Raw genomic sequence first — 20,751 nt, 5'->3', positions numbered from 1 at the left:
TTTTACTCTCCAAACTCTTCAAGTTCAGGAAACATTTCAATGTTACCCTCTTCAGCTCGTGAAATCCATCGCTGAAGCTTCTTTGAGAATGCATTTATCTTGACGAACAATGACAAAATATTAGTGTTTGGGCCTTGTATGGAAAAATTTAACTCTTTAAGTTTATCAAAAATGCATGATAAATACACTAGCTTTCCTAACCAGTTACTATCAGTCATGAATACACTAAATTCAGAGCCTGATTCCTGAAGGAATAGGAGGACCTCATCTCTCAGCTGATACAGCCGTGTGAAAACTTTTCCCCTGGAGAGCCACCTGATTTCTGTGTGAAGCAACAATGCTTCATGGTCTGAGCCCATGTCTTTGCACAGTGAAGCAAATAACCTGGCATTCAAAGGGCGGGATTTTATGTAGTTGACGATTTTGACAGCTTTATCAAAAACAGTTTTAAGTTCGGGAACAATGGCTTTGCAAGCGAGAGCTTCTCGAAGAAAAATACTGTGAGTAAATCGTATATGAGGAGCCACATTATGTACCTTTCCTTTTAGTCCTTTCTTTTGACCTAACATTGTCCCGGCTCCATCTGTGCATATACCTACACACCGATCCCAAGAAAGTCCAAGCTCATGAAGTTTTTTATCTAATGCCATGAAAATATCATCTGTACACTTTCCTTCAAGCGCAAGGCAAAACAACATATCTTCATTCAATTTTCCATGGAAGCTATATCTTATAAATGCAAGTAATTGAGAAGAACTAGAAATGTCGGTTGATTCATCTAATTGTAAAGCATAATTTACATTCTTAACTCTCTCCATCAACTGAATTAGTATGTCACTTGCAATCTCATGAATTCGCCCACCAACCGTATTGTTTGACAGGGGTATGGATTCAAGTTCGCAAGCCATCTTTTCTCCAGCAGGTTTGATAAGCTCTTCCCCTATTGTGTGTGGCTTTTTTCTCTGAGCAATAAGATATGCAACCTCATATGATGCCATTTGAGCTTTGACAGGCAGTGCAACATTTTTTGTTATCACTTGCTTTCGTCCTTGTAACTCCATTTTCTTGCTTCGGAAAAAAAATCTATTGGTTTATTTGTGAATGACTGGTGCTTGCACTGCAGGTGTCTTTTCAGTTTTGCTGGCTTTAAGCTTTCATTAGCCAACACTTCCAAACATATAACACACTGAGGATGGTGAACGTCATGGCATACAAAACCATACTGAATAATATCATCTTGATGCTTTCGCCGTTTTGGCTGTGATGGTTGACCGTTGCTACTGCTTGGTTCAAAAACACTCCTTTTCATATCTGACTGACTGACGCGGTGTTGTAACTACATTATCTATTATCCATTTCTTCGGTCTCTTGATTTATATCTGAAGTTTCTTTGACGTCCACTTTTCGAATTACCCAGCGATCCATTTTGCAAATAAGAGATATAAACAGAAAATATCATAAACAAACTGAAGGAAACAGCAGCTACTATCACTATTGGTAACCTAATTTGAAAGATGAAATCAGAGATGAAAGTTGTGATCCAAATATTTAGTATTAAAGATACATTTGACTGAAGAAATTACATTAAATAATCACAAATAGCATCTTCTTAATTCATAAATATATATCAAGCATAAAAATTAATTTTAAGAGAAGATATATATATATATATGCATACCATAGATTTGTTTTTCATCATGTAGTAAAATATAGAAAACGGCGATACAATCAAACCTGTATACGCTGTGCAACTGAGAAAGAGGATACAACGAATTTGTTTTCGATACGAGGCCTACTGTTGTCATAAGGAACAATGACATTGTATCAGGTACTTCAGTGTTCAGTATGTATACACACACACACACATACATATATATATAATATATATATATATATATTATATATATATATATATATATATATATATATTATATACACACACACACACACACACACACACACACACATATATATATATATTATATATATATATATATATATATATATATATATATATAATATATATGTGTGTGTGTGTGTGTGTGTGTGTGTGTGTGTGTGTGTGTGTGTGTATAATGCACAGCTAGAGAATAAGAAACTCCATTAAATAAGTATAGACCTTTACATTTTGTTATATCAATAAATGTGTATTAATGATCACTAAAGGAGAAGATTTTTCAACCTTTGATGACGTCATTTTTTACATCCTAATCTACAAGGAAGGATTGCACATTTTCTTTTCCCAGGTCGACGAAGACTTTGGCAAAATCAAATACAAACCGTACTTTAGTTATTAGTAATTATATCTATTTCTGAATGAGTTCAGGTTAAGTTTATAGTTTGGTTAGAATTATGAAATATGAATGAGAGGTAACAGTTCATAAGTTTCTTTTTTTTATCATCATCATTATACATATAAGTAGTTATCCTTCACCCCCTCCATCTCTCTCTCTCTCTCTCTATCGTAGGGTGAATGGCTGACTGAATGGTCGTGATGTTGGATGTTCTTGTTCTTGTTCTTGTTCTTCTTATTGTTGTTCTTCTTCTTCGATGCTTTTATCCAAAGTGACGTCAAGCGAGCAACCGGAAGCGCTTCAATATTAGGCGCAGGCCAGATTTCTCACAAGATGTCTTTTTTTTTTTTTATTATTATTTTTTTTTTTATTTAGCATCCGTTTTCTGTTGCCTTCACCAGACTCCTCAAGAACACATCCAAAGTTTTCTATCTTCTTCTTTCTTCTTCTTCTTCTTCTTCTTCATCTGGAGGGAAAGACATCACAGGATGAGACCACAGTTGGCCACTTTGACCTGTTCAAAGTCTTCATACTTCGAGATGGCGGATTTCAGGACGTTGAGTCCTTCCTCCACCATCCCGAAGCAATCACTGTATCTCCTACTGGGATCATCTCTGGTGACGATATAGAACTCTGAAGCTTCTTCATATGAGATGTTTCCCCTGACATCTCCCGCCTTCCATGGCGTCTCTTCATAGGTCCTACTCTCCCTCTCCCAATCCTCCTCCCTCGATGGCAACACTGCTCGGGTTGATGTTGGGCCTCCTCCTCCTCCTCCTCCATGGGACACATAATGTCCCATCAACATAAATTCCCCTGCCCCACCCTTATTCCCTACACCAGAGACCCTAGAGTGGTCATAAGAGGCGGCCCCCATCCCCCCTGCACACATGAGCAGGAAGTTGCGGCCCAAAAGGCCATCAATAGTGACGCTGATGATGACCCTCCCGAGGGGGGTGGGTCCATATGCCAGATCCAGGAACCCCCGTGGAAGGGGAGGAGAAAGAGGAGGGGAAGGAGACCCCCCACCTGGTATCAAGGACTCCAGCTGTCGAGGGAGAAAGGAGGAAAATATTCGTTATATAGTAATAATATTAATAATAATAAATGTTACTTAGATTATTTTAGACATTAGAATAATAATAATAATAATAATAATAATAATAATAATAATAATAATAATAAGATTATTTTAAGTATAATTATTTAAAGTATAAGAAAAAGTTAATTTAAAATCCAAATGCCAAAGAAAAGTAAAAAATAAAAATGTCAAGTGTGGATGAAACCCGTGTGCAGGACGCTTCCACAATATTGTTATCATTAGCTCTCTATTAACCTCATACACCAAAGGTTCATCAGTAATGCAACTGAACCTTGACAAACACTGCACCACTCAAGTCTATCTGTCTGTCTGTCCGTCTTGAAATCATTCATTCACCCTCTTCCATTCTCTCCCCATGACTGAAGAAGCATATAAAAACACAGACATTTCTCTCTCTCTCTCTCTCTCTCTCTCTCAGTTCCTTCAAAGCATTCTGCTTTTTCTCTCCTGAAACAGATCAACTGTTGTTATATTCCTCCCTTTCCCTCTGCCCCACATCCTCCTACTCCTTCTCCTCCTCCTCTTCCCCCTCCTCCTCTTTCTCATCCTCCTCTTTCTCCTCCTCCTCTCCTCCTCCTCCTCCTCCTCCTCCTCCTCCTCCTCCTCCTCCCTGCACATTCTAAACCCCAAGTTGCAGCAGAATCTTCTCTTTTCCTTATTAGTTGTGTTCATTTCAAATGAAGAAATTCCTAACACAATAGTGAGCTAAAGAATTATGAGAGACAGAAATTATTCCTACTCATATCCTCATAGGAATAAAAGCTTACCTCTATGACAAAGCATCTTGGTGGGAGAACGCCTTCTTCCAGATGAGTGAAGGAGACTTGATTGTTGGGCTCAATCTTGACTGGGGCCATCCTCAAAATCCCTTCGAAGGTCATCACAGCAAAGATCTCTCTCCTGGGCATCCCCTCCCCTCGGTTCAGGGACCAGTGAGGACTTTCGGAGGTCAGTCCATCCTGCAGGAAAGGAACCTTGGATTGAAATTCTCATAATCTAATTCCAGGTTCAGAAGTGATTTTGTTTCAAATGAAAAGATATTTCAGCTTTGATTTTGTTTCAAGGTTAATTAACTGTAAGGGTTGCGTGCATTTTGTTAAAGCTTTTTTGTTGTTTTTTATTTGTAATAAAAATAGACCGTTTTTTTTGTACAACCAAAGACATGTTTTTCAAAATACAAACCCATTTAAAGTAATATAATCCTACTCTCCAGAGAAACCCGCCTAACAGCAGAAGATAAGTCTTATTCCTTTCTACCCATCTGATTATATACATTCTGGTCACTGAGCATTCCCAGGGGTGAAATTTTGTCAATTCTCTGTGTTTCTGTATCAACAATCATTATCGGGATGAAGGGGAAGTCCATCTGTGTCCTGACTATGAATCTTGGGGCACAGTTCTCTTGAATGGGTCACAAAACCTGCGAGGGTTTTCGAATTTTCCAGTCACTTGCCTCTGATTTCTGGCAAAATCAGGAATCATACTTGAACTAAGAGGAAAAGAAAATAGCCGAATGAATCACTCCTCAAACTTTCAAAAAGTGGAATTAGTGAGCAGAACGATAACTTCCAAGGAACTGGGAATGGTGAATTTTTAAAGGAGTGGGTAATAGGGCAAAGAAAACTCAAGATCTCTGAAGGAAGATTCCAGAAATGTTGGGGAGCATCACTCAAACACACAACACAGAAATGGTCAAGTCCCCGCCACCAAGGGGCACCAAGAAGACCCAGAACGCATCCTCATACCAAGTTGGGAAAGGGGAACTTGCACTTTTTCTTCTTGTCATTTGTGGGAGAGTCTAGAATGCTAACTTCTTAGGAACGAGGCTTTTTTGTAAAGTGATGGATTGTTTGAAAACACGTTTTAAGAACTTTATCATTTCCTTAGGTTACATTTAGCTTGAGTCTGTTGAGTATGATGTTTTCTCGCCGGACAATTTTTTTCAGCTTTTTTTTATGTTAAGAAAAAAAACAAAAAGACTCTCTTAACTTACCGTAACTTTTAACAACGACAGATGACTCCTTCTAATTCCTTCAATTCATTTTTTCCCAGATCCTTCATGGCCTTCTGGTAAAAGTCCCTTTGACCTTCTGGAGGGAGTCCTGAAAGACAAATCAGTGAAGACAGATTATGAAGATTTCTTTGCAATCAGACAAAGAGATTACAGGAGATTACTCTGATTAATGGGCTAACCAAAAAGGGCTGAAAAATATTGATATCACTGAGGCTAAGAAGGATCCCCTGAATTGAAAAGCTTTTTAATTATTAAATAACATACAAAGTGTTATTACAAATCACTTATTGATAAGGACGGACTTCACTGATGGTTGATTTGGGAATATTCGGAATCTAGATATCTGAAGCCATAAGATGAGTGATCCTTTCATGAGTACAGGTTAGATAAGAAGGAACCAGTCATAAGAGGGAGAGAACTCACCTGCCTCATGTCGTCTCTTCGTTTATCATTCTCCTGAAGAAGTTGCTTAATTTCGTTCACTCTCTGTTCAGCCCCTTGAAGAATTTCTCCTGCTTCACCTATGGTAGCTCCTGCTGAAGCAAAGTTTGGGGCTGCTCTCAGCTGGGCCTTGACATCGCAGAGTTTGACTTTCTCTTGAAGCATGGAATCCAGCCGAGTGTTCATCAGTTTGATGTTTTGTTTAATTGTGCCCAAAGTCTTTTCATTGGAGAGCTGCATCTCTTTCATCACCTGTATATGTCTAGCAATTCCTTTGTTGCTCTTAAGGATGGCCTCTTTCATCTTGGTGTAACCTCTAATGCGGCTCCTGATCTCTGCCTCTGTTGCCTGGAGGTCAATGATGTCTCTTCTGATGACATCCTCAGTAAACTCCAGAATAGATTTTATCTTTGGAGCACTGGTCGAAGAATTTGATTCTTGATGATTGGATGCAAGTTGCTTTGCAGCATCAAGGAGGTTTCTGTTAATCACCACATCCTCCGCCGACTCGGCTACGAAGAGTGTCCTGCACACAGGACATTCTTTCTTTTGGACTGAGATGAGCTCATCAATACAACGTCCACATACTGTATGTGAACAGAGGAGAAGTCTCGGGCAGTGATCTTCACTGAACACATTACAGCAGATGTCGCACTCCAGGGGACTGGATGCCTGGCAAGGAAAGAAAAAAAAAATGGTTACCCTTCCTGATCCAGGTGTGATCTTTCAAAAGATAATCCCTTGAAAAAAGAAGACCCCTACAACTATCCCTGGTATGAAGCACTCAAAGGTCTGACGACCCACAGGATTGGAAATTGTTTGCCTAAACAGAGTGTTATCTAAAGTGCAACATCAGACGTAAGTCGGTGGTGAGAACGATGACAAGAGAATGCAGTCAAAATCTTTTGGAATCCCAACAATTCACACAAGAGCATGTTGCTTTTTCCATATAACTTTATTCATTTACCCTTCAGACTTCTTATCACATTTCCCATTGCTAGAAGTGCCTCTGGAAAATTAGGCATTTTTTAATGCCTGGTGTGATTTTGAGGAATTTGACTACCATTTCTGACAAAAAAAGTCTGACTAAACCATTACATTACAGCACCCTTTATATCAAACCATTACACGCCACCACAGTGGGCAACCACTGTGAAACTCAGTGAGGCACAGTAGCCTAACCTGAAAGAACCTAAGGTGCCATGCTTCAGCAGGAGTGAGTTGGTGGCTTCACATCTACTGAGCTGCTACCCAACAGAAATGGCTCCCTCCTGTTGAGGTCCTTCATTACTGGTGGAAACAACCGGGTCGAAAGCGAAGGTCAAATCCGTCAAAATCACATAAAAACTGTGGAAACAACCGGGTCGAAGGCTTTTCCCAATTCCCAACATAGTGGTTCCACTAAAACCAGCTGGAATTATGATGTGATAGGTGCAGGAACAAATGTAATTACATAACAAACTTTGAGAAGAAAGATCTAGGAGACACAATTTCGACATGGAATATACACAGTTGTGCTAAGACTTTGAACCTGACACATAATGGTATTTTGGGCTTCAGTAATTGGTGGTGATTTTGGTACCAAAGAGAAAGGTCTTGGGTTTGTCTGCAATACTCAGCAGACAGGGTCTCTTGGTCAGATGAATTCAGTACTTATGTTCAGTAATAACTGTATTATCATTTCTTCATCCCAGTGATTAAAACATATTGTCCTTACGTGTCCCTACTTACATGATAGCCCTTGTATGTCGATGCTTCCTTTGCATTCTCTCCCTTCCTCATTGTTCTCTTCACTGGCAGGATTAGAATCAAGGGAAAGTCTTCTGATGAGTGACTAAGTGCTTATCTGTCTTCTACATCTCTTTCTTCTCTACTCTCTTTTTCCTACAGGTACATTTTCAGCCAGTGTTCCCTTGAAGTGAAGGAGGAACACCCCCTCCTTCCACAGAATATCAAAACACCCACAAATCCACCACATCACACATCCTAAACTTATTCCTCTGTTTTCCCTAAAATTTTCACCATCTTTATTCACACAAGAGAGGGAGGACCTTCCTTCCCCCTCCCCCTTGAGCTTTGTGCCAGCAGAGACGCTTGTGGTAAAAATCACATCACAATGCTGCAAGCATTCTTCTTGGACCTTTCCCTTCTCCAGACATACCTTACATGTCATGGTCAGCTACCAAATTAGCCTTTCACCACTCTGACACGGCATCTCATTTGTAACCCCATCAACTTCTAGTGCCTTTCCAGTCTTCAGCCTCTTGATTTCCCTCCTTACATCCTCAACAGCCACTTCCACAAGCATTCTCCAGATGACCTCAAACCCTCACACTCTTCTTGTATTATCATTAGACTCTGTCCCTCTTCTGTCTCCCTCAGTCAACAGATCTTCAGAATGATCACTCCCTCAGCACAGGACTTCTTTCCCCTCAGACAGCATTTGTCCCTCCTCCTCTTTTATGAAGACTCCATTTGCTCTTTTACCTTCCTCTCTGCTCTGACCTCCTTGTTGATTCACTTCTTGTTCTCCCTAAAATCTCCTGCACCATCTCTCTCTCTCTCTCTCTCTCTCTCTTCTTGACCACCTGATCCATCCTCCTGCATTCCTGTACACGATCTTCCATTCTCTCTTGCCTCTTTCTTCTTCCCTAATCTTTCCACTTCCCCATCCCATCACTGAGTGGTTTCATTCCCTCTCCCTATTCTCTTGGAACCACAAGGACTTCCTGCTGACCATGTGGCCCCATCCTGGGACTCTCCGCACTCCTCGTGACACCTACACTTGTTGGGTTTGTGTTCTTATTAGCCACTTGAGACCTTGTCCCTTATCTCCTCCTCACCACTGGGGATTCCACATCATCAGATGTGCACCTTGACCAGGTCACGTGACTCCTGTGATAAGGACCTTTGCTCCTGCATCTTCTGTGTGTGTGTGTGTGTGTGAGGTCAGTGCATACTCTCTCTCTCTCTCTCTCTCTCTCTCTCTCTCTCTCTCTCTCTGAGTCAGGACTGGAGGTCATCTGGTGAACCGTGACATCGACCTTTCTTTCTCAAACCGTCAAGAAGAGGGCAGCAAGTGAAAGCTAACTGTCTAACAAGTACCAAACTCTCATGGCAACTAGAGTCTTCTTAAACCTTCTACTTTACTTCCGTTCAAACCGCCTTTCTACCACCTTGCCATCCCACTCTCTCTCTCATTTATTTCATCAAAGATTAGGGGTTAAATTTTGTGGCCAAAAATAGAAGTAAGAGGATAGGTAATTCTTACCCAGGTGTAGGAATGAAGAATATAGTGACAAACAATGAAGGTAAATAATAAAAAAAGTGTAATCATAGTGCAGGGATGGAAGAATTTGCCAGACAGAAGGTCTTGTAGCCAACCTGACGAATGTTATAGAGAACATCCGTGAGGAAACTGATAACGGCATTCTTAAAGGACTTCTGCCCAGAACCAATGTAAGCCACTACTCCCTAAGCAAGGCAATTGGAATCAACAACAGACAGGAGCTAATATGCCAAGAAAAAGGTGTTAGGTTTGTAAACTTTTGGGACAAATTTATAGGGAATAGGGAAGTATATAAAAGAGATGGAACTCACTTGAATTTCGAAGGAGGAAAACTAATAGGAAACCTTCTCAAAGAAAACCTCATGAAACACCTTAATGAACTGAACATTCAAGGGAAGAAGTCAGAAAGCACCCAGAATCTGGTTGGTAGTAGCACTGCAGGCAACAGTGACAGTAAGGGAAACTAATAAAACCACTGAGGACAAAAGAGAAGATAGAAAAGTCCCTCAGAGTGAAGCAGTTTAATGCTCAATAATTCGAAACAAAGTAGATCTCTTCAAAGCATTGGTAACAAGTGAGGAATTAGACATAATAGTTATCACAGAAACATGGATATAAGAGGCAACAATAGACTTCGTAGGAGAGTACCAGATAGCTGGATATAAATTGTTCAAAAAAGAGAGACTCAATAAAAAAAGGTGGAGGCGTTATGTTATATGATAGGGACCACCTCACTCCAACAGAGTGTAAAATTATAACCATGCAAGAAGTGATTGGTAACAATATAAACAGCAGAGGGAGGAAAGTAATTCTAATACTATAGTGTACAGATCTCCCCACCAATCACAAATGTCTGATGTACATTCAAATGTACTGTGCACTTCTTCTTCCTCCTCTGACTCTCTTAGAACAACGCTCTTCTGAAAAGTCTATCTCAAGATGTAATAACACTTCAGAGAAGTCTCTATCTTACTTGCCTGCCGAGGGAGAGAGAGAGAGAGAGAGAGAGAGAGAGAGAGAGAGAGAGATTACTAAGTCTCCAACCACCAGCTATTCGCTCTTTTGCGAATCATATAGTAATAAACTGAGGACTGTTTCTGACACTTAAACATAAGTGGGTCTAGTCCTCCACAGCTTGGTGGCAGCAGCTCCACATAATGGCAACAATCTACGAGTTTGGGAAATACAAAAACAAAGACGAAAGAAACGAGATACACGCTTCAAGACTTAGCAGACATCTGTTCTACAAACAAACACATCTGACACTCACAGGAATCTGTGTCATAGCGACTTCACTATCACCCGGGCCAAGGACATCCCAACATTTGATCAGATGACGCCATTCAACAAAACAGGAGATACGCATTATAACGAAGCTAAGTTAACCTGTTTTATCCATTCGTTGTGTAGGTCAACAGATCGCTGTTCCTGGATTAGTTAAAGCAGTATTTTCTAATAATCCCCTTTCTTGCAGGAATTTATCTTTGTCATTTTTGCCAACCCTTCTTTTGCAGAGATATTACTGAAATATTTTTACTCTGTCTTATGAGCATACATTATCATCATTTATTATGTAACCATGCTATTTCTGTTCCCTCATTGTGCTTTTACATAGCATATGTGTTTATGTAATGGATATGTTTATTCATACATATACTTTGATAGGGTTGCTAATAGGCATACTGATTGTCAGAAAACAAGCGTAAAAATGGCTACTGCCGCCTCTTTGGGGGCATCTGCAGCAACTTCATCCAGTAATCCTATTGTAACTTTAGTTAACATGAGATCCGCCATCGTACCTTCCCAAGGACATGTTAATGGATTTTCAACTCAGGAGGTTGAATCATGGATCTCATCAGTAGATCCTCATTTGAAAGTAAAGTGTCTATCACTGCCTTCCCTACAGCTTCAGGAAGCTAAAAGCTTCATTTTTGCTAAGGGGGATGCTGGGTCATACCTTAGGGGAATTTCCTTTCAAGAAGCAAAATCATGGGAGGAATTTAAAGTTAAGTTACGCTCAGTATATGGTAGTGAGGAAGTGCTGGATGAAGTGTTACCTTTGAGAAACATACACAAAATTATCTCCATGACTAATCTTAGCTTAGTTAACCGGGCGACACTGATTGCAGACCGTCTGGGTGAATACAAGGATCAATTTAATCAGTCAAGTTGGGTCAGTGGTACCAAAATAACCGCAAAAGATTTTGTCAGGCTCATATATTTGACCTTCATATCAGCTATGTTGTCAGAAGCAAAAGTTGCAAACTTGTTATAGAAGAATTCTCGTAAGATGAGTGAAATTCCCCATTCCGCTCATGAGTTGTCATATTTTGCTTATTACGTCTTCTGCACAAATTATTTTTCATTTTCAGAAACGGAAAAATATATTTCGCTCAACTCTTCACTTGTCCTATTTTAATGGAAATTTATTTATATGAAAAATCAAATTTGTGTTGTAGAATAAAGTTACCTCATGCCAGCACGGGCTCTTGCCCCTTAAAACAACTAATGCCTGACAGTACAGAATTGGACATATACAAACAAGTCAAGAAACATATATCTAAATGTGCAGATTTAGACCCTTTCCTTGTTTGAAGCCTTCTCAAAAAATGAAAATAAACCACAGCAAGTAAATGTAGTTAGCGATAACACGGTCGGGATCACTCGTTCTAATGTAAGAGAACAGGGCATATGATGAACGACTGCCGCACGCGTTTTTGCTCCATTCACAATACCACACATCATGCATATGCTCGTTGTAATGCACGCAACCATTCACAGGGTAACGCTAAAAATGCACAGAACGTTGGTAATGATAATAAGAAGAAACATCCAAACAATTATAAGAAGAAATAGGGCAATGTAGCACAGAATCAGAAACAAGTAAATCGCCTTTCGGGAACGCAATTCCTAATCCGTCTGCCCAAAACAATCGAAACCAGTCAAATTTTCCAAGTGCCCAAAGCAAATCAAGTACCACATAAATAACTCCAGCGGAGGGGGGGAGAATAATGTTGAGTCGTCCATATCATCATCTTTTGAATCAAAACATTGTTCTAGCTCCTGCAAAGAATGGCATGTTTATCAAAGGGAAATTCTATAGATCATCAAACACATTAAAATCCATTTTGCACCAAAAGGAGACAGGCAATCAAACAGTAACGAATATTGAGGAACCAATTATCTGTCTCTTGAACAATGATATCATCCAAGCCACCGAACATAATTCTCGTAAACCCACACTGGCAACCTACACGCAGTCTCTCGAACCGAATGTTCCCTTGTATCTCTCAGTGAGTGTTAGGAAAACTTTGCCAGGATCAGAAATCTTAATCCTTCCAGACACGCTGAGAATTAACGGACTTTTCGTAACACAAGTGTTGTACATTGTTGACTGTCAGCATCAGGTCAATATTGAAGTCTGTAACCACTTGAATACCGATTTAGTAATAAAACAAAATCAACATATCCTAGATATCGAAGCGTATAAGTACCGCATTCTTACCGTCGCTAAAATTAGCCCCACTCAACCTACTGTCGACGAATTCTTCTTACAGTCAATCAAAAGCAAAGTCAACGGAGATATCCAAGATAATGGGATCAGACGGAAATTTTTCAAACTCTTGTCCAAATATCATGATGTTTTTTCACTAGCGAGGGATCTCTAGGAAAAACAGATGTAATTGAACACCACATACAATTAAAGGAGAAGAATAAAGTTATTTACGAACCCTCGTACCGTCTCCCTGTGAAACTTCAGAATGAAATCAATGAAGAAGTAGATAAAATGCTATAAGAAGGAGTTATTAAAAAATCAAATAGCCCTTATAACTTTCCTTTAATTGTTGCGCCCAAAAAAGATCAGTCTTGGTGAATTTGCGCAGACTTCCGTCGCTTAAACGAGGAAACGATTCCTAATCGTTTTCCGGTGTCATGTACCGACGATATCTTATCCTTGTTAGGTAGGAACGAAAGATACCCTTAGATAAAGAAAGCACACCTTACACTGCTTTTAGCACATCCAGGGGACATTATGAATTTTTGTGTATGCCTTCTGGCTTACGTTGCGCCCCAATATCCTTCACCAGAATGATTAATATAGTGTTTGGTGACTTGCTAGGTGTAACTCTTCACGCCTATATGGACAATCTTGTAATTTTTTCTAATACTTTAGAAGAGCACTTGGATGAACTTGAACTGGTTCTCCAGAGATTAAGACAACATAATTTAAGAGTAAAAATTTTAAAGTACGAGTTCTTCAAACCAGAACTAGTCTATTTAGGCTTTCTGGTATCTCGTCAAGGTCTTAAAGTGGTTCATGATAAGGTGTCAGCTATCCATAACTTTCTGGTACTTACTAACGTTAAAGGCGTACAACAGTTTCAGGGGTGTTAGGGACATTATGGCCGCTTCTACCAACTAATTGCAGCTCCTTTAACTGATTTTATGAAGAAAGGTGCAGATTTTATATGGACAGAAAAGCGCCAGGAGCCGTTCGATATTTCAACAGAAAAATTGAGCAGCTTGCCTTGCTTAAAATTTCTGATTTCAGTAGGGAATTCTTTATCGCAACTGACGCCTCAGATCAGGGCATGGGAGGGGTACTACTTCAGCGATATGATAAACAGCTTTTCCCAATAGCTTTTTATTCACATAAACTGAAGCCCTCTGAAAGTAAATATGCAGTGATAGACAAGGAAGTGCTAGCTATCATTAATTCGTTAGTGTATTTCAAGTTCATAATCTATGGCTATCCTGTTGAGGTCCTTACTGACCATAAGCCCCTCACCGACTTCTTCAAAGGCTTTAATCACAGCCCTAAAAGAACTCGATGTCATATGATCATTCAGGACTTTCGTGCAAAGATAGGATATTTACCTGGGAAAGCAGATGTCATCGCTGATGCATTAACTCGCAACCCCGCACCAACATGTTCTGAACCATTAGCTGAATTAGAAGATACTGAAACACCCATAGAAACTGTTAAAATAGCGTTCAAACAAGAAAATTCATTACTCCAAACCATCACGAACATTGAAGGCATGGGTTGGAGCACCAAACTGGTACAGACTGAACAAAGGAAAAACCCTCAGTTAAGTAAAATAATAGATGCCTTGAACGGAAATCTTAAAGAAAAAGAATGTGTAAAATATTCACAACAAAGTTACATAATCAAGGATAATATTCTGTGTAGATCCGTGGCTAGGAAAACCCGAAGTACACTGCAGTCGACTAACGACCAGGTAGTATTACCAGTCTCTCTTATACCGACTGTCCTAAATTGGTTGCATTCCAATCTCTTACACGGTCATCCTGGGTTCTCTATCATGTCACAAAAAGCTAAATCACTATTCTACTGGTCTACAATGATTACAGATATGAGGAAACATATAAACAGTTGTCACACTTGCCACGAAAACAAAGGGCACACTAAGACCCTGTTAGCCTTGGAACCTACCCCATGCCAAACAAACCTTTTGATCGGGTACACTTGGATTTATAAACAGGATTTTACGAGTCTGACAGAGGGAATCATCACCTCTTATACCTTTAAAGAACAAAACTGCTATTGAATGTGCAAGAAAATTCTAAAGAATGTTATATTTGTAAACATGGAATTCCACACACGATAATCTCAGACTCTTGTGGAGAACTCAATAATCAATTTCTTAACTCCCTGTGCGAATTCCTAGGCATAGAGAAAATCAATACCATGATTTATCATCCTGAATCAAATGGGTTAGCAGAATGGGTGAATCAAAAGGTGTTAAATATCCCATGGGTCACACTCATGGGTATGGACCCCACTGTCTCAAGCACTCTTAACCATAGTTACCAAAATTCTATCAAAATGTCACCACATGAAGCACTTTAAGGCACACCCACTAGGACACCTTGTCACATTCTTACACCTACAAACCATGTATCAGATCCTTTAAAAGATATCATGAATGCGAGTGTAAGCAGGTTTAATATGCTTTGTAAGAATCTAGAAGAAGCTCAAATAATCATGAAAAATAATCACGATAAAACTGCCATATGCAGTAGGTGATCTAATATATATACAAGTATATGTACGCAAAGGTCTTTACTATAAACTAACGCCTAAATTCGAAGGACCATTTATCATCCTCGAACTGCTAATGGCAAATAGGCTGAAAGTTCAGAGTGTAGACAAACCTACTGACATTCGGACCGTCCCAATAGCTCATGTGAGAGCTTAATCTTTTAAGTGTTGTATGGGAAAAAAGAGAGAAATATATATAAGACTTGTATGATAACCTCGTATATATAAAACCTGTGTGAAAATATATATCATATTATAAAACATTTTTATCTGTATACCATTTTTATTCCATGTGATGGGTATTTAAAAACATGAATAATTACAAATAACTGGCTATTTGCAGGCTCCAACATGCAGCTTGTCTTGTTTTTATTGGTACTGTTTTTCAGGCATTTTTCTCGTGTGGGACTGGTTCCAAATCCAAAAATATCCAATTTAATCATGGCTCAATCATTGAAAGAATTAAAGATCTTTTCATTACGTCTAGTAACATTATACTAGCAGTTGATATGCAAGCTATTTTCCTACCAGAAAATGATGTCATCATTTTGAAATCCGAATTATTTCACTTTGCTGAATCCTTGAATCAACTGCAAATAACCTACTTTCCCTCAAGCGACGAACACCCATTTACTCATACCATGAGTATCACTGAGTTAATGTCCTTTGATTTGCAGAATAAGACGGCTGAAACAGAATGCTTAGCACGCGACCTCCTTATGCGGACCGTTCCACACACCAGTGTAGAAAGACGTAACCCATTTGTATTTGCCGTACTTAACTTGTTTGGTTCTGTAGCAGATTTAGGTTTAAGTATCTCTAATCATTGTGCTGCCTGGGCATAGTGGACAAATTCCATGACATTTATCAGGTGATATTGGCCCGAGATCCCCTAAAGCCGTATCTCCCCTGGACGCAGTTCCCACTACCAGAACCACTGGACCATGTCCAATAACCAAACCTCAGTTTTAGACTCAGAGGCTAGGGCCTCAGATGTCACTGACATCATTTCCAGTTATAAGCCTGGTCCTGATCCAGTGTCAGCGCCAGAAGTTCCTTCCGCATCCTACCAGCCTCTTGCAGCTTCACCGCCTGCCTCCTCCCTCTCGGAAGAGGTGAGCTCACCAGTCAACCTCGAACTTGTTCCCAAGAATGACTCAGAGGAGGATTCCTTAACCTTCCCACAGCTCAATTCCAGAGAGGACTCTTCACCTGTGCCAGAGCACACTGCAAGCCTTGGTGACTCCACAGATTCGCAACCTGTGGTGTCATCTCAGCCTTATCATCCAGTGCCATGGAAGAAGTTCTGGAACAAGAACCGCTGGGACTCTGGCTGCAAGGGTCACATGTCTGCAAATTACGGAGGGTGTGCTAATCACAATATTCCAGCCATCACAATGGCAGTTACCAATTCATCTTCGCTAGGCCCCCCAGCTAAGGGCCCTATCACTGTCACACCCCTCCAAAGCCATTATCCGCCAAGCCACGTCAGAGCATTTGACGACTCTGGTGCTCAAATCTCCCTGATACGGGAAGATCAAATCCCCCAAGGGCTAACGTTGATAGACGTCAACTGATTACGATTGAAGGCATCAATCAAACTAAACTGATCCTTCCCACTGTTCAACTGAGGGTCACCAGACCTCACTTTACAAAGGTATGTACTCTTGCAGTTACAAGCTACATTCCAGGAGGTTATGACCTCCTCCTAGGGCAAGACTTGAAGTCACCTTCTCCTTTTAAAAAACCTAGGGGTCCTAACCCCACGATAAATTACTCCAAAGCAAGGAGCCATCAAAATCCTACTTCCTCCCGGAAGTACGGCCACCAACAGTCTCCCCCCGTCACCAAGGAGGGAGATTGATCATTCACAGTCCCGTTGCAAAACCTGCAATGTAATAGGGCACTCCACAAATTGGCCTAGGTGCCCTAGTAAGCTACCAGCCATGGACACTGTCAATTCTCCACAAGGCTTAGCCTTCCACCAGAGACCAGAACCACTGTCTCCCATCACCATGGGCACACTGAGAGGTATTGCACCTCCAATACCCGTCCCAGGTACGCCTGATGTCAACTCTCTGCCAATGCCACTTGGCAGCACTGAGCAGTGCCAAGCTCTGTCCAGCCTGGACATAGAGCCACAACAAACCTTGACCTCTACCCCTGGCCCTGAGCTAGTGCCGGCGCCTAACCTAATCAAGGATCCTCCTACAGGAGATCCTACAACAAGCAGGGTGCTTAAAACAGCCCATTGCCACTCTCGATCCCTAGACGCTTCTTCTTCAACATCACCTCTGTCGGCCGAGAATGAACCTCTGGCAGACCTCACCATTACACCTTCTCTGGACGACCAGGAACTGCCCGACCAAGAGTCAGCCGGGAGTCTTCACCTTACGGCGGCTGTCGCAGCAGCCGAAGTGAGGGCCTCCCCTGCAGTAGGTCCCACCTCTACGACAAAGAGCCACATGCTCTCCTTGGCACCTGTGCCCTAGGTACAGTATCACATTAATTAGCAGAGTGATCCTGGCACCTACCCAGAGAAGGTAGCCAGCCTGATCTCTGCCAGTAGACTAACTTTCTAACCCCCTAGAACTTGTGTCACTAACCCTCACATAAATGTCATAATTACCTCATTATATTTCCATCCTGGTACTTTACTAATCACTCATCACCCTCACGCATCATTACCTCATCTTATGTATTTTAACAATTCAGGTCGATAAACCTCTGCTGTGCGTACCACACTCTGGAATGATTGCGTCTCTAATTAATTGTAATGAGTAGGTTAGGCTAATAATGTAGTACCAGGGCATTAGGGTAGTAGCAAGTAGAATTTTCAAAGTAACCTTACATAGGGGTAGAGTAGACTGTCGTCACAGACGACCAATAGTTCTCACTTAGGCTAGACTACATTAATTCTGTAAGTTAGTACAATTAGCATTTCCACCTATAAATTAAGTAGACGATTGTAGTTAGCTGTATCGCTGCTCTAAAAGCTCAGTTAGAGTAGGAGAACTGTTTAGTCGAGGCGATCAACTTATTTAGCCGAGGCCTTCACGCCCGAAAGGGAGTGAATGCCTTCTTAATAGGGGGAGCTATTATGTTTATTGACCCCCTCGCCTTCAAAGTATCATTCATTTTTATTTAGTTCTAGAAGAGCACCCATTTTTCCCCTAACATCAACTGACTTTAGGCGGGAAACACAAAGAAGGCCAGAGATCGGCATTTCCATTTCCAGCGGGGGAGAGAAAATAAGCCATTAACTTAGGCCTAGAGCTATAGAGTAAGAAAGGCAGGTCACAGGGTTATATAGTCTTTGATGTGGGCTTCAGGGATTGCTAGCCTAAGACCTCTTTTCCCCCAAATTCGCTGGTTGTGTTTTCACATCTTTCAGACAATGCCGGAGGCTGTGTGTGAAACCCAGGCCATTCAAATCTACCCTGATCTGCTCTCAGTCCATGCTAGTTGCTCCTGTAGGACAGACGTGTCCACTCTCTGACTGGAAGTCCGCCTTTGTCTGGTCCATGCTGGTTGGAGCCCCACTTCATACGTCACGACACATGTTCAAGCCTCTAAGGATCAAAGGTACGTCTCGAAAGTGCAAAATCCAACCAGCTCTATTCCTCCAAGACGAATCTTGCTATTTCCACTTCAAATTTCCCTTATATCACTTCTCTACTGAAATTCATTTGTCATCATCAGGGCACGTGTTACCCCTGTGACCTGTTCAAGATTAAGTCTTCATTGAATATTTCATTTAAACACTAGAGTTCCTCCCCAGTGTGTTTCAAATAAAAGTGACTGCCCTTGTAGCTGAAATATAGTGCAAGAAGTCCTAATTTTATCTTGTGTCTAATCTGGGAACTTTTCCAGATTTTTGCTGAGTCACGTGTCATGTCTCCTCACTTGCAAGTGCTTCCCCAACGCAAGATACCTATGATCAATTTTGAAAACCAGCATTGAAGTAAATTTGATTTTGGCCAGCTCTCCTCTTGTGAGAGATAGGAGTGGTCCACGTCCGGCCAAGTTGCCTTGCCTTATCCCAGGCCATTCAATGGCCTCTTGTAAATAAATGTAAATTAATTAGCTGGTTTTCAATGGCAACCTTCTAGAGTAAAAATAACCAAATCAATTCTTTTATTAGTTATCTAAGGTAAGTCAGAAGCCCTCTATTTCCATTTTTTCCCTCTAATATCCTTCATTTACTTATTTGGGATCACAAGGCCGTCCCCAAAACGTAAGAATATATAAATATATATATACATATATATATATATATATATATATATATATATATATATATATATATATATATATATATATGGCTAATACTCTTTATGTTGTTATTCTGTTTACAATAAAAAAGCAACGAATTAAACTGGTTAAGGTCTCAGGAAAAAAGATGACCAGACCGTGAACATGTATATAGCAGAAACCTGTAACCCTTTATTCAGCTTTCTCTCTCTCTCTCTCTCTCTCTCTCTCTCTCTCTCTCTCAGTATACATACATACATACACACACGTACCTCATTCAGGGACCACAAAAATTGTCAATGATTGAAACAAAAGAAAAAAAAGTGAGTCATCGCATTGTCAGAGACTTTCTATGAGCGGGTGGGGTGATAGGGGGTTGGGTATGGATACCCATGTTGCGGAATGTGACACAAAACCGAAAGGATGTAGAAAATTCAAAATGAGAGAGAGAGAGAGAGAGAGAGGGGGGTGTCTGAGAATTCTCGCCTTTATTTCCGAAGGTTATATTGTCGAATCTGGCTGAAGGACTTTGCTTTCTTTCTGCAGATCCTAATTCCTAATCCTTCCTATAATCCTCGTGGGTGGTTCCTTACGCACACACACACACACCCGCGCGCACATGTACAAATAAGTAAACAAATAAATTGATAAATAGATGTCTGTCTGTATAAATATAAACCGCGTAGGAGTTGACAAAGTTGAGGCCAAGATCAACAAATAATAAAAATAAACAATTAAATAATTAAATAAATAAAAAGAACTGTCGAAAGGGACTTATTCTAATAGAAATAAATAAAGAACAAACGTCATATTATTTCTTTATATCAAATGCTGTTCTATTCAAAAATGCTTGAGGGCTGAGGTGGGGAGGGGGGAAGGGGTTTTGGGGAGGTCACAAAACGGTGCCCAACAGATCAACTTGGAAATCTGCCTCTTTATTTCTCACTCCTTCTTCTTCTTTCAAATCCTTCTGGAACGTCTTCTGGAACAACAACATCTGTCTCATCATTCCAAGGCTATAAGGGGGAGAAGAAAGCAATTCCAGGCCTCCAATGAAGATATCATAGATAGATAGATATTAACCCTCTTACGCCGATTGGACGTATTAAAAGTCGAGTCAAAATGTCTCCGTATTCCGATTGGACGTATCATACGTCGGCTCAAAAAAGTTTTTTTTAAAAATTCGCGGAAAATACTTATAGGCCTACCAGCCGAAAAATTTTGTATCACGCGCCTTGGGGGATGCTGGGAGTTCACGGATCAAGGCGTTGTTTTGTTTACAATCGCTAC

General features: G+C 40.5%; 2 protein-coding genes across 3 annotated transcripts in view; both read right to left on the bottom strand.

Annotated features, from left to right (window-relative positions):
- Positions 1 to 2,727: 2,727 nt before the first annotated feature.
- LOC135199177 (uncharacterized) lies at positions 2,728 to 4,290 on the bottom strand. The gene is made up of 2 exons (XM_064227065.1): positions 4,164 to 4,290; positions 2,728 to 3,342 (listed from the first exon to the last, which is right to left on the bottom strand). Exons 1-2 carry the CDS (start codon positions 4,275 to 4,277, stop codon positions 2,776 to 2,778), a joined length of 681 nt encoding a protein of 226 aa, XP_064083135.1. The 5' UTR covers positions 4,278 to 4,290; the 3' UTR covers positions 2,728 to 2,775.
- Positions 4,291 to 5,764: 1,474 nt separating this feature from the next.
- LOC135199298 (uncharacterized) overlaps positions 5,765 to 20,751 on the bottom strand; it is a 367,793-nt gene continuing 352,806 nt past the window's right edge. For both annotated transcript variants that reach the window (XM_064227208.1, XM_064227209.1), the window contains exon 2: positions 5,765 to 6,523. In XM_064227208.1, the coding sequence (XP_064083278.1) occupies positions 5,780 to 6,523 (744 nt within the window). In that variant the 3' untranslated portion in view covers positions 5,765 to 5,779. The remainder of the gene's footprint in view (positions 6,524 to 20,751) is intronic.

The sequence above is a fragment of the Macrobrachium nipponense genome, chromosome 25 (genome assembly GCF_015104395.2).
Source record: "Macrobrachium nipponense isolate FS-2020 chromosome 25, ASM1510439v2, whole genome shotgun sequence".
Lineage (NCBI taxonomy): Eukaryota > Metazoa > Arthropoda > Malacostraca > Decapoda > Palaemonidae > Macrobrachium > Macrobrachium nipponense.
The sequence above is the reverse complement of the archived record's forward strand: the minus strand, read 5'-3'. Positions and strand labels throughout refer to the sequence as shown.